Source organism: Camelina sativa, chromosome 7 (genome assembly GCF_000633955.1).
Source record: "Camelina sativa cultivar DH55 chromosome 7, Cs, whole genome shotgun sequence".
NCBI lineage: Eukaryota > Viridiplantae > Streptophyta > Magnoliopsida > Brassicales > Brassicaceae > Camelina > Camelina sativa.
In genome coordinates this window covers 32,151,095-32,165,639 of record NC_025691.1, presented here as the reverse complement: position 1 = coordinate 32,165,639, position 14,545 = coordinate 32,151,095, and the positions used below count along the sequence as shown (strand labels likewise).

The following is a 14,545-nucleotide window of genomic DNA, read 5'->3' as shown; positions in this document are numbered from 1 at the left end:
ACAAATGGTGTCTGAAGTTCACCAAGAACAAGCCTTTGCTGGAGGTCAAATATAACTACTTTATCCTCAGATCGACAAAGTAAATTTCCAGTTCCGGCATAAAAGATAGCATCTGTGGGAATAGGCAGAGAACTCTTTTTAACCACCTCATTCTTTAGATTCTTGACTAGCACCTGGCTGGTGCTTTTCTCGAGAACAGCAAACCGGTTACGGGCAATGAATACTGCAGAGCCACCTGTCCCTCTCTTTGCATCTTGCACAACGTCACTCCTGCCAACACTATCTTTCGGTATGATGTACAACTCATAAGAACCACCATCCAGATCTGAGCAGATCAAAACTGCATTTTCAGTCGGACTGTATGATAGAGTCCTCGGACTTTGATTCAAGCTTGGAGTACCAGGACGCCGTATAGGGATAACTTGGGAATCTCTTTGAGTANCAGGACGCCGTATAGGGATAACTTGGGAGTCTCTTTGAGTTGAATATTCATAGTACCGCAAAAATCTATCCTTGGCATAGAACAAAGAATCACCACTCAGAGCAAATGCAGGACGTTCTCTCTCAAGTTTGAACACGATCATGCCACTGTCATGTCCTGCTGCTAGTAAATTCATCTCAGGGTGAACTGCAAGAATCCAGAATCTATCATGTTCACGACGAAAAGTTTGAAGTCCCGTCCGCTTGGTAGCATCCCAGACACGGATGCTCTTATCTTCAGAGTTTGATACAATTATGTCCTGTTTTGCATGGAACATAACAGATGAAACGTTATTCATATGGCCTCGCAATGTATCCACCTCCCAAGCTTTAGTTTCTGCAATGATATTGATTAAAAAAAAATTTGCATCAGTATAAAACTAATGATTGGTGGCATATAAATTTTGAAAGCACAAAAGTATAACATCAAGTAATTACCATTCATACGCCACAGCTTTACTTGGCGGTCATCTGCACCCGAGACGATAAGAGGCAGGGAGGGATGAAAAGCAGCCCAGTTTACACCTCTGTCATGACCTTCAAGGACGTACTTGACAATGGCATCAACTCCACCAAAAAGATCACTATTCATCTGAGTCAGCCTCATGATGTCGTCAGCAGGAGAAACTGTCTTCTTCCTAAGAGCACCAATATCCCAAACACGGACAGTCTGATCTAAGGATGCCGATACAACGAGGTCTTCTTTTGGGTGGAAAGAGGCACACATAACATAATGATTGTGACCAGTCAAGACGGAAACACAAGTCCGTGATTGCCAGTTCCATATACGGATAGTCTGATCGTCACTGGCACTCACAATCCATGGGTACTCATGATGGAACTGAACCGTTCGGATGTAATCAAGATGCCCAAGAAGAGTGAAAAGGCACCTGTGTGTTTTGTAGTTCCACACTTTAATCTTGTAATCATCCCCTGCAAGCATTAAGATACTAGACAAGCATTAAGATCATAGTCATACAATATATACGTCTTTTTGAATCTAAAACACACTAAAACAAGGCTCACTTAACGCAAAATCTGCTTATATGAGATATGTAAACATTCGATTTTAATTTCAAGATCCATAAATCCAACAAAATCGAGGTTGGGACAAATCAATCATACGATTCACTACAGCGAGCTAAATCTAAAGGTAATGAGGAGAGCAAAAAAGCAATATACCTCCGGAGACGAAGAGAGACTGAGAATTGTGGAAGTGAACACCACGAACAGGTCCTTCGTGCTCGTCAAATCTATCGATCAAAGTACCCATACGATAATCCCAGAGCTGGATCACGCCACTGTGCAAACTCGCGAGGATCCATGGTCTTTTAGGGTGAAAGCTCAAACCCTTAACTCTGTTACTCTTCGTCTCGAACTTTGTCAACATAATAGTAATCTCCCGATAATGCACTCTACATACAAAAACAAGATCACAAAACAAAAAAAAAAACAAAAACGAAATCACGAAAAATTCATATGAGATTTTGCAGATATAGATCTAAATTGCAGCAACGGAGTGAGATCAAAGGAGAAATTAGAAATCGTAAAGAGAGAAACAATGGTGATTACCACAGATTCAGATGAGTTCGGAAACGAAACGAAGAAGGAGAAGAGGAGGAGGAAGAAGAAGGTATAGATCTGAGTGAGTCGCTATGCCTAAGAGAGAGGAGAGGCGAGATCTCGAATTCTCTCTTTTGCGTTAATTTGGGATAAAAACTTATATATTGAGAGATGAATTCCATAAATATACCCTTTTTACGAAAAGGTTATTGGTCTGATGATGCAATTTTGTTTTAATTTAATATCGAAGTCCAAAGAATAAATTTCTCTTATAAACCTTTGACTTAAAATTTCGAAGTAAAAATTTCGTTTATTTTATTTTTATTTTTTTGCTCAAATTTTAGAAACCTTTGACTAGATTAAAATTAAGATGTAATTTCACTGAAACAATAAAAAAAAAAAAATAGACACGAAAGTTTTGATTATTGGTCTAATGATGTTTCTAAAACAATACGTCAATACCTTCAGAAAATACCTTAAGAGATACAATATAATATTATTGATTTCATTACCAAAAAAAAATATAATATTATTGATTTGATGTTAAAAAAAAAAGGAAAGACACCTCAAAAAAATAAAAATAAAAGGATGAGTTCTAATAATATTATTGGTCGAATGATACAATTTTGATTTTTTTTTTTACTTCATATAAAAGGCGAGTGTTTTTCTAAAAAAATTATAATGTTGAACATAAAAAAAAAAAATCAAAAGTTATGCATCATTCCACCAAAACATAGAGTAATAAACCTAAAAAAAAAAGACGTCAATAGTTGTCACCATAGTGATGGAGATTAAGATCCGATTAGGCAGAAGAACAATGACATCTCTTGGAGCAAAAATAGTAAAATCTCCAATAGTTTTACTTAAATAACAGTTTTGGTGTTGCTATAATCATACAGAAGTAGGAGTGAAGACTCTACATTATGTAGAGGGTTAACTAAAGCAAAGACTGCATCAAAGAGAGTTGTTTCGGAGACTACATGACAAATTAAGGCAATGCCAGAAGGGATTGAGATCGAAGTATCATTCTGTAAAAAACGAATCTCCCTTAATTTCAACTATGACTACTACTAGTCACTCTTGTAGTCTTGTTCACAGAACAATCTTTACAAAAGAAAATAAAAGCAAAGAAAACAAAAGAAAAAGAGATATCCACGAAACATAAGATGTATTGTAATATGGACTAATCAATAGTCTCGTCCTTTCCTTTTGCCCTGTAGTACTACTAGACCTTGGTTGATTATGCCCAAACCTTGGAACATAATAGGAGCACACAAGTGGGCAACTGTATGGAGATTCTTCAACACTCACAGCTTCTCCGAGATCCACTTCTTTCAAGTATCCATCCTCCCCAATGATGCAAGCAGTTTTGTAGAGACCGGTCTTGGTCGGTTCAAATCTATCTATATCACAAATGACTGCAACTTTCTTCTCCTCGTCAACAAAGAAACTCCTAGGCTCAACCACAAACTTAAGACCACTGATGATTGTCTCCGTATCAACGGCTAAGAACTTGTTCCATGCCACCGCATTGGGCTCGATCTTGGTTGTAATCCACATCTCCATCTTATACGTATCTAAGCGCTGAAACAACACTGCAAGCTGCTCTTCTCTAACTGCAGATAGAACCATGTCATCGTATCTAACATCACAGTGAAACGGAAGATGCAGAGCCGGTCCAAATCTCTCTCTTGTGAAATCAAAACAGAGTAAAACACATTCTTTATCTACTTCTTCAACTTTGATTCTTTCCTGAGCAAAAAAGTAAGTGTTCCCTTTCAATGACACGCCTCGTTTGTATAACACTACAGTAGATGAGATGGCAAGAACCCTCCATGAGTTAGATTCAAAATCATAGATTTCGTACTCTAAATTGTAGCCAAACTCAAAGAAAAGCCTCAAAATCTTGTGGTTGTTGTTCTTGTCGTATCCGATACCAAACATATCTGATCTGCCGTAAGTGGACCTAGGTTTGATCAAACTGGTTTGACACGAGTACGGGTTCCAAACCACGAGGCTAGTAGTGTTTCTCTCCTTCTCCTTGGTAAGGCATAACAATAAGCCATCACAATAGAAGACGTAAAATATCTTGACTTGATTAAGTTCACCTATTCGCTTTATAGATGGATAAACCAAGTCGTCTTTGTGGTTATGGACTCCGTAGAGATCAACACTCATCAAACAGACCTTAAAATCATTAACCATGATCACCATCAAATCCTTGGCTGCTTTAGCACATTGCTTGTTTGTAAAGCTAGGATCTTTCGATAAACTGTTCCATTGTTTGCAAGTAGATCTCACAGCTCTCAGAGATGATATAGGAACCCGAGAGAGTATCTCCTTTACCAAACCCTGCGAAAGATCAGACATCATCGACATTGTTACAAGTTTCCAACGTCCAAGTGCTGTCTGTATAATCGAAACTAGGGTTTTATAACTTTCACGCTTATCCACTCAAATAAGGTAGTTTAGGTTACAAGTTTTTATTTTGGATTTTAACTTCACGTTGATAACATGTTGTTTCCATCTCTCCCTAGGATTTTATAGATATAAGAAAAAATAAAAAAAGGAAAGACTTTTGATTAAAAAAATGGAAAATTTCGTATATTCTGTTTTTATTTCCATTAAAAACAGAGTAAAGCACATCACAAGGATCTTTACAAGAGAAAAAAATATGGACTTTTAGAGGAACAAAAACGGAGTTAGGTTAGTATTCACCTAATTGTGAAGATTTGCTTTTCAATCATCTTCAGAAATGCATTGGCTTGTTTCTTTGGAATGTTGAACACTCATACACAAAAAACTATAATAGAAGAAGAGAGTGTTGAGGACTTTGGATCATCATCTTGCTTCGATAATTGTGAGGAAATAAACGGAAGCTTGGGTTGGGGAAGATGATGATGACGTGACCATCGGTTTAATCCAATACCTATATGGCTTAAGTTGAGCCAATTGAAAAAAGTGTAGTCCATCTCTTCTATGTTTTTTTTCCTTTCCGAGTAAATCAAGCTGATGAGGATGACTTGGAGCAATGTGTAAAGCTGACTAATGAGAGTGCTTTTGAAGCAATGTGTAATCTTGTCCTGTTTAAGAGATTACAAAGGAAGGTTTGAAGAAAAGGTTACAGTGCAAGTAACTACAAATATTGATATCGTTTGTATATATGTTAAGCGAGGCTGCTCAGACTCTCAGAGCATGCATTATTGATTATTTGACTTTTATAACGCGTTTACATACAGAAGGACCCATTTTTTTTTGTTTCTGTTGGCTTTCATATAGCTTTCCAATATGATTTCAACATACATTATCAGATTTTCAACTTATCTTCTTCCACTTCTCATTATCCCTTTTCAATATCTCTCAGCATGTCTCTCATTGCTTCTTCCTCTTTTCCCACTTGCAACTACAAATTTAATGTCTTCTCGAGCTTCCACGGGCCGGACGTCCGTAAAACACTTCTTAGTCACATGCGCAGACAATTTAACTTCAACGGAATCAGTATGTTTGATGATCAAGGGATTGAGAGAAGCGAAGAGATTGCCCCTTCACTCAAGAAGGCTATCAAAGAATCGAGGATCTCAATCGTTATTCTCTCCAATAAATATGCATCATCGAGATGGTGTTTGAACGAATTGGTGGAGATCTTGGAGTGCAAACAATCCATGGGAAAGATAGTGATGACCATCTTCTATGGAGTAGATCCATCTGATGTACGGAAGCAGACCGGGGAACTCGGGGTCCATTTCAATGAAACTTGTGCACTTGGGACGGACAAGGACAAGCAGAATTGGAGCAAAGCTTTGAAGGATGTGGGAAACATTGCTGGAGAAGACTTCTCAAGATGGTTGGTCTTTATTTAATCTGATTTTTCATTTCTTAGGTTCTAAAGTGGTAATCACCAGAGAATTTTTTTTATAACAAATTTTGGTTTTTAATGATCAATATGAGGAATTACAGTTACTGGAATTAAAATGAATAAGAGAATTAATGTTTTTGTTGAATGAACACTATAAAATAACAAATACATGTCATAAATTACGGGAACTAATGATGCTATCTTTTTGAATATTTGGTGGAAATAATGCTTTCATTTCTTTCTCTTTTGTTCGGGATAATGAAGCCAACATGATAGAAAAGATTGCCAGAGATGTTTCAGGTAAACTGAATGCTACACCATCTAGGGATTTTGATGGTATGGTGGGTATCGAAACTCACTTGAGAGAAATGGAGTCTTTGCTAGATTTTGATAATGATGAAGTCAAGAGGGTTGGAATCGTTGGTCCGGCAGGCATTGGTAAGACAACCATAGCCAGAGCTTTGCATAGTCGACTCTCTAATAGGTTTCAGCTTACTTGTTTTGTGGACAATCTAAAGGGAAGTTATCTTCGTGGTCTAGATGAGTTGCGTTTACAAGAACAATTTCTTTCAAATCTTTTGAACCAAGATGGTTTAAAGATACACCATTCAGGGGTATTAGAAGAAAGGTTGTGCAAGCAGAGAGTCCTCATCATTCTTGATGATGTGAACAATATTATGCAATTAATGGCGTTGGCTAATGACAAAACATGGTTTGGTCCAGGAAGTAGGATTGTAGTTACCACAGAAAACAAAGAGCTTTTGCAGCAACATGGCATCAACAATACATACCATGTGGGTTTTCCATCTAATGAACAAGCTTTCAAGATCTTATGTAAATATGCTTTTAGAAAATACCACTCTTATCATCATGGTTATGAGAAGCTTGTACAAAGAGTAACACAACTTTGTGATTACCTTCCATTGGGTCTCCGAGTAGTGGGTTCATCTTTATGTGGGAAGAATGAAGAGGAGTGGGAAGAAGTAATACTCAGGCTAGAAACTAAACTTGATCCAGACATCGAGGACGTACTAAGAGTTAGCTATGAAAGTTTAGATGTTAATGAGAAAACATTATTTCTCCACATTGCAGTCTTCTTCAACTACAAAGATGATAATCTAGTGGAAACCATGTTCGCAGACAGTGGTTTAAATGTCATACATGGGTTGCAAGTCCTTGATACTAGATCTCTCATAGAGATAAGGGTATCTACAAATGGGAAAAGAATAGTGATGCATAGATTGCTACAACAAGTGGGTAAAATGGTCATTCATAAACAAGAGCCTTGGAAACGTCAAATCTTAATGGATGCTAATGAGATTTGTGACGTCCTTGAAGAAGCCAAAGTTAGTTATTTCTCTTGTATATTTCTATCTACTTCGTTCGTTAATTTATCTATAAATTAGGCATTTGTTGAAGTTAGAAAATTTTCTATATGGGATTTGGTTCAGGGTACCAGGAACGTTGTTGGTATATCATTTGATATATGTGGTATCAATGAAGTATCTATAAGCAAGAAAGCTTTTAAAAGAATGCCTAATCTTCGATTTGTCAGAGTTTACAAAAGTAAAGATGGTGGGGATGATAGAATGCATATACATGGGAAAATGGAGTTTCCGCGTAGTCTAAGATTACTAAATTGGGAGGCATACCCAAGCAAGAGTCTTCCTCCTAAATTTCATGTTGAACATCTTGTTGAGCTTGATATGAAGTGTAGCAAGCTCGAGTGCCTCTGGCAAGGAGCCCAGGTTGGTGTTATACTTTTAAATATATTAATATATATGTAATATGTTTTCAAGTTAAATGATTCTATTTCTCTTTATTATTGTATGGTTTTTCTTATATATTCAGCCTCTTAAGAATCTCAAGAAGATGGATTTGTCAGGGTCTTTTCATTTGAAGGAAGTCCCAGATCTTTCAAATGCTACAAATCTGAAGTATTTGAAACTAAGTGATTGCACGAGTTTGGTAGAGATTCCATCTTCTTGTACACATCTTCATAAACTAATTGTCTTGTGGGTGGATGGCTGCATAAACCTAGAGGTAATTCCAACTCATATGAATTTGGCATCTCTAAAAAGAGTTTGCATGACCGGATGCTCAAGATTAAGGTATATTCCAAGTATGTCAACGAACATTACATCTATGCATATCACAAAGACAGCGGTTGAAGTGGTTCTTCCATCAGTAAGGCTTTGCTCTCGTCTTCGGTTTCTCAGTTTACGCCATAGTGGAAAGTTGAAGGAAATAACACATTTCCCCATGAGTTTAAAACAACTAAACCTAGGCTACACTGATATTGAAAGGATTCCAGATTGCATCAAGGCTCTTCATTTGCTACAAGAGCTTCATCTATCTAGCTGCAAAAGACTAACATCATTGCCAGAACTCCCTAGTTCGCTTGAATTTATATTTGCAGATGATTGTGAATCATTGGAGACCATATTTTACCCTTTGGACACTCCAAACGCGAGCTTCAATTTCACCAACTGCTTCAAATTTGGCCGACAAGCACGAAGAGCAATTATCAAACGATCGTTTTATCTCAAAAAAGCGCTTTTACCCGGAAGTCAAGTTCCTGCAGGGTTCGATCACCGTGCCAAAGGAAATTCATTAACCATTCATTCAGACGGTGACGGGTCTTACACCGGCATTTTGGTTTGCGTCGTGATTTCCCCTAACCAGCGAATCACAGAAGAAGATCTTTCCAAAATAGTGTGCCGTCACATAGAAGACGACAATCCAGTTGGTGAGGGCTTATTCTACGTAGGCAATGTCTACAAATTTCGAACGGAACATCTACTTATATTTCATCATTGCTGGCTATCTACCGAAACGAGCAGAGAGATGGTTTTCGAATTCAGCAGCAAATACCACGACTTCGACGTTATTGAATGTGGTGCCATGATCTTGACCGACGAGAGCATCAAAGGGACTCGCACCTCGAATATGAGCAACGAGATAGTTATAGAATTGAGCAGAAGAGAACAAGGCTTGGATGTTATTGAATGCGGTGCCAAGATCTTGATTGACGAGAGCATCAAAGGGACCTATGAATCTGGATCAGACCAAGTGTTTGATGACGAAATTGATAAGTTGAACCCAGCTAAGCGTTTGAAGATGACACCGAATACTGTGAGCGTACAAATAGAGTCGTCGAGCGAAAGACAGAGAATTTCCGAGGATAATCCACTGCTTCGAGCACTCCAATTTTGGGAGAAACGTCAGATGCTTGGGCATTTTTAGGCGATAGAATACAGAATAATAGAGCAATAATAGTAAACATCTCTTTATTTGTAACTACGACGAGTCTTGTGTAATTGTGTTGACCTCCTTGGTGAGGCATAACAATAAGCTTTCACAACGAAAGACTTGACTGAGTTCACCTATTCGCTTTATAGATGATGGATCAACGGTTACTGATTCCATAAGAGATCTACACTCATAAGACAGTCCCCAAAATCAGTCATTTTACCACAATGTTTCTGCGTATAGTTTTGGTATTTGGATAAACCGTTCCATCGTTTGAAAGTGAATCTTTCTTCTTTCATAGATGTCTACCGTTCCTGCTAAATATGTAACAGAAAAAAGGAGAAAAGCACATCACAAAGATCTTTACCATAATCCATATATCAACAAGAGAAACAAAAATAAAAAACTGAAGGGAACAAAAAAGAGTCTAATTGTGAAGATTGTTTCGTACAAGACTGATTCATCATCCTTCAGACTCAAAGGTATTCATGTTCAGAAAATTCAAAAACATCTCAATCTTTATTCCAATTCTACAATTAACCTACCTACAAATGTTGTGATGCAGTTTCTAGACTGTGTTGAAGAGTTAAAAGAACTCCAAAAACAGAGAAATTCAAATTTACAATTCGTGATTGTCCTAAACGGGACGTATATTAGAGGACACAGGTTGGATCTGGGTCAAAGTACATTATAAAAGTCTAAATGGGTTTCAGACACTCGTACACAAAAGCTATTCTACTTCCCACAGTCAAGCATCAAGATTCACTAATGAATCCTAAACCTAACAGAAAACAAAAAAAAAACAATTCTTAACATTGTTAATTGTTTTAGACGTGCCTTCTTATCAGTGAGTGAAACAAAATCTCCAGTGAAGGTAGCCATCAACTCGGCCACAAGCTGCTTGTCCTTATGCTTCCTAACATACAAAGTAAAAAACGCATGACTGGTACTTGTCAAAACAGACGTCATTGGAGGGAGTTCACTTCCGAGCAATCCTTTTTGACATGAGAACTTTGATGACATTAACACCTTGGGATAGTCCTCTTCTCTAAGGCTGAATCCAAGTACGCCACATCCTTTAGTTGCCAATTCATCTGCATGACCAGAAACTCAGTCTTCTTCTTCACCAACTCTGCAGAATATCCAAGGCAAGAAGGATCCCGCTTGAACATCATCACATTCTCATCTATGCTGAACCCTAGACCTATAAATGTTTCTATAGAGTTGGCTACCTTCTTCTCCGAGTGTGTCAAAAAAAAAAAGTGGTCACTTTAAAGGTCTTCCCTTTTCCTCCACCATCATTAGGGCTTATTACATCAACAGCAGCACTAGCAGCAGAAGAGAACGAGTTGGAAAAAGCAGACACATTTTGCAAGGAAACTCTAAAATTACGCCATTGTTGCAACTCCAGAGACCCTTCTTCAGTGAAGTATAAGAGAGTTCATGGCAATGCAAAGCGAGTACCACAGCGTTGAAGCCAATGTTTCAATTCTGACCGATCTATCTGATTCAATTCGTGCCCACTATCGATCAGCGAAAAACAACATCTCCGTTTACACTTCATTCACTTGCCGGAACTCTCAGAATCGCACAGATCCAAATTTGGGAAGGAGAGACCAATGTTTTTAAGGTTTAATAAACCCGGTCTAGTTCTGGACCGGTTTAAGGACAAATCAAAAACTGATTTAATTGGTTTATTTCAAACTGACCCATGCCAAAATATTTACCCGTTGTTGTTTTATTGTTACTTCTCAGTGATCTCTCTCTAGTCTAAAGGATTTGTACATTATTTTTGGGTCCCTATTACTTTTGGTACATAAAAAAAAAAAAAATTGCTAACAAAACCAAATAATAATAAGAATATCAAAATGCGAGCCACATAATCAACAACGCACTCTAGCTAGGGTTTCTATAGTATCGACTGCGTCGTAATTTGGAGTCCCTGTAATTAGCAATCTAGGTAGTCTCCGCCATGAAATCAGAGCAGCAAAACGTCTCGGAGGAGGATCTTGTTGCCGTCACCGGACGCAATACGCGAGCCAAGACCTCAAGCAATGGTGGAGGAGAACCGATCCCAGTTGATCTAATTGTCGAGATATGTTCGAGACTGCCGACGAAATCAATATCAAGATGTCGCTGCGTATCGAAGCTCTGGGCTTCCATTCCTCGTCTCCCCTACTTCACGGAGTTGTTCTTGACGAGATCTTTGGCTCGCCCGAAGCTATTGTTCGCTTGCCGAAAAGACAGCCACGTGTTCTTCTTCTCCTCACCTCAGCCTCATCAGATTCTTGCAGATGATAACAACTCCTCTGTTTTAGCCGCCAGTTATCATATGAAAATTCCGAATTATCATAAGTGTATCTATTTGATACGTAGTTCTGTCAGAGGATTGATGTTAGTGGAAGATATGCGGGGTTCAGAGGGAAAGGAGCGTAAGGTCTCGGTCATATGTAACCCCAACACGGGACAATCTGTGACCTTACCCAAACTCAAGACGAGGAAGAGGTTTGGAATGAGGAGCTTTTTAGGGTATGAGCCTATCGAGAAACTATACAAGGTGTTGTCCATGGCCTGGGGAGTACGAAGCTCGGGCTCTGAGGACCATCAAGTTCTGACATTAGGAACTGGTGGAGAATCGTCATGGACAAGGGTCGAATGTTGCATACCCCATTCTGTTAACGAGGGTTATTATGTTGACCATGTATGCATCGATGGTGTTCTGTATTATCAAGCGTTCCATACGTCTTCAAGGGATTACATAATTGTTCTCTTTGACCTTAGGTCGGAGAAGTTCAGATTTGTTGAAAACTCCAGAGACCCTCTCAATGTATCATTATTTTGTTGGTCACCTCTGATAAACTACAATGGCAAATTAGGTTCACTTGGGACGGGTATCCATCCAAGGAGTACAAATATTAGGTTGCGGGTTCTAGAAGATGCGGAAAAGCATGAGTGGTCGGAGCATACATATGTATTGCCTGCTTCGTGGACGAATACTGTTGGAGGGCCATACAGAGGTTTATCCAAAGTTGTTGGACTGTCTCGGTCAAACGAAATTGTATTTTTAAATTTCTGTAAACCCAGGTCTGTCTACATTTTGTACTATAGTACCGAGCGAAACGCAATCAGAAGCGTAGAAATACAAGGATTGGAAGCGTTTAAGGGTTATTCCATTTACACCTATCTAGGCCATGTAGAGGATGTCAATGTGAAGCTTATAGAAGGCTTTCTTTAAACATGGTTTTTATAACTTTTGAGATTTTTGTAACAAGGCTAGTTTGGCCCTTACTCTTTCACTCTCATCTATCTTTCAGTGTTCTCGACAATCGATATAACTTTATGGCCAATTTTGTGTGGAGGAAGTGTAAGACCGTGATGATACCTCCTGTTCTGTTCCTTCCACATTTCATATAGACGCAATCTTGGCATCTTTGTAGGAGAGCTAGAAAGATTTCTTGTTAGAAGAAACCACTCACCTCGAATAACATTATATATAACCGCTTATTTAGGAAGTGTCAGCATGCATATATATTTTGCTAACAATTTGTCTATTTAACATTTATATCTTTTCAATTTTTAATTTTTCAATTTTTTCTGTTTATAAATTACCTATCTGTATCTTCATGAATATTAATTTCATAATATATTCAAATCTGAATATTAATAACAATGGTATTAGAGCAATAGTATGAGTGTATGACAAAAGATTCATAACATATTAAACATAATTAAACATTACATTATCTGATTTCAAGTTTTACATAGCAAGAGCATGGTACTTGTTTTTTGATAGTAGTAAAGTAATCTCCCACGGACAAACCCGAACTCAGATTACAAAGCTGACGATCAGTTATGTTCCCTTAACTGAACTCGAACACTAGACTTTTCCTAATTACCAAAGTTTATATTAGTGAGTTTATAGTTTTTCAACAAATAAAATATCAAACTTTTCTGAGATTCGAAAAGATATATATATATATATATATATATATATATAACTAGGATATTCTCTTCTCTTCTCATTTTCTTGACGTTTCTCCAACATAATATTAACTGTTCTATATACTTATATATGTATATTTTTCCTACCATTACTTAATTAAGATTGAAGAAGATTAATTCAAGGTCGTAATTATTGCATTTATTTTTATTTATAAAATAGGCATTACACAGAAAGAGTAGTAGTCTCATGAAAATTAAAGGTGACAGTCTCTGGTTTTATTTATGAATACAAAAGAGATATTGTGACTTTTTAGAATATATATAATATTGAGCAATAAGCATGATGAGATCTCCTCACGCTCAGTTCTTTTTTCCTTTGCCGTCCTTCTTCTTCTTCTTCTTCTTATCAGTGGTGCGGCCCCTCACAGTGGAACCGGAACCTGCAGAACCGTCTCCACGGGCAGCAGCACCATTGCGATTTGCTGCAGCTGCAGCATTGTCTTGAGCGCTAGAACCGCTGGAAGAAGCAGCGTCTGCGTTGTGACCTCGAGCAGAGACATTTCCCCTGGTACTTGTGAAGCCATTTCCGGTCGAAAAGGCCCTTGGACCTTTGGGACTCTTAGTAGCACTGGCAAAGCTATTTCCCGAAGAGGTGCTATCAGTTTGGGCATCAACAAAAAGCTCAGCTCTGTTGGATATGGGCTACGCCCAATATGCCACTCGGCCCAACGACATTCATTCTCGGCCCAGCGAGATTGGAAGCAAGTCATTAATTCCCGCAGAAGGGCAATCTCGGGAATTCGTGGAGGAAACCCTAAACTCTCCTAGGTCAACAGTCTCCTATAAAAGGAGAGGGCATTTATTGGGATCATCATCCTGACCCGCGGACAATACCCCCAGAGCAATACTTTGCATCGAAAACTGTTATTATATTTCGTATAATTCGTCTTGTTTTCAGTTCGTCATTTTAAGCTTACTAGTTCGTCTATCGACTAACAAGCTCTAATACGATTTGTTTAAGTGACGATCTCACGCCTTCCCCGATTAATAAAGAACTTAGCTCGCTCTTTTCCACTAAATCTTATTTGTTTAAACTGCGTAATCCCCGGTACAAACAATTGGCGCCCACCGTGGGGCAAGAGTAAAGCGTTTCTTTTAACGACTCAAAACCGACGATCCTCACTTCCTCGAAATCTCGAAAGTCATGACGAACTCCAGCGAAAACTTCGACGAAGCAACGGAGCAGCCAACGGGGCAGCGATGGGGGCGAACGAGAACGCGAACTGTCCCTCTGCCGAGTTCCCTGCCGAGCTCCCTGCCGAGCTCCCTGCCAAGCTCCCTGCCGAGCTCCTTGCCAAGCTCCCTGCCGAGCTCCCTGCCAAGCCCAACCGAAGGCTCCTTGCCGAGCCCAGACGAGGGCCCACTGCCGAGCACAGTCTCTCCGCCGGCGCC

General features: G+C 38.7%; 3 protein-coding genes across 4 annotated transcripts; 2 read left to right on the top strand and 1 right to left on the bottom strand.

The window, feature by feature from the left end:
* On the bottom strand, positions 3,621-4,422 carry LOC104705178 (putative F-box protein At3g19560). Its single transcript, XM_019227207.1, has 2 exons — positions 3,760-4,422; positions 3,621-3,659 (listed from the first exon to the last, which is right to left on the bottom strand). The coding sequence occupies exons 1-2, from the start codon at positions 4,420-4,422 to the stop codon at positions 3,621-3,623; spliced, it is 702 nt and encodes a 233-aa protein (XP_019082752.1).
* LOC104703804 (disease resistance protein RML1B-like) lies at positions 5,369-9,299 on the top strand. 2 transcript variants are annotated; one of them, XM_010419879.1, is made up of 4 exons: positions 5,369-5,886; positions 6,152-7,245; positions 7,351-7,647; positions 7,751-9,299. In XM_010419879.1, exons 1-4 carry the CDS (start codon positions 5,409-5,411, stop codon positions 9,143-9,145), a joined length of 3,264 nt encoding a protein of 1,087 aa, XP_010418181.1. In that variant the 5' UTR covers positions 5,369-5,408; the 3' UTR covers positions 9,146-9,299. The 2 variants fall into 2 exon arrangements, with proteins under 2 accessions (XP_010418181.1, XP_010418177.1); XM_010419875.1 differs by having other exon boundaries at positions 5,760-5,887; positions 6,164-7,245.
* On the top strand, positions 11,124-12,386 carry LOC104705177 (putative F-box protein At2g19630). The gene has a single exon (XM_010421151.1). It carries the CDS (start codon positions 11,124-11,126, stop codon positions 12,384-12,386), a length of 1,263 nt encoding a protein of 420 aa, XP_010419453.1.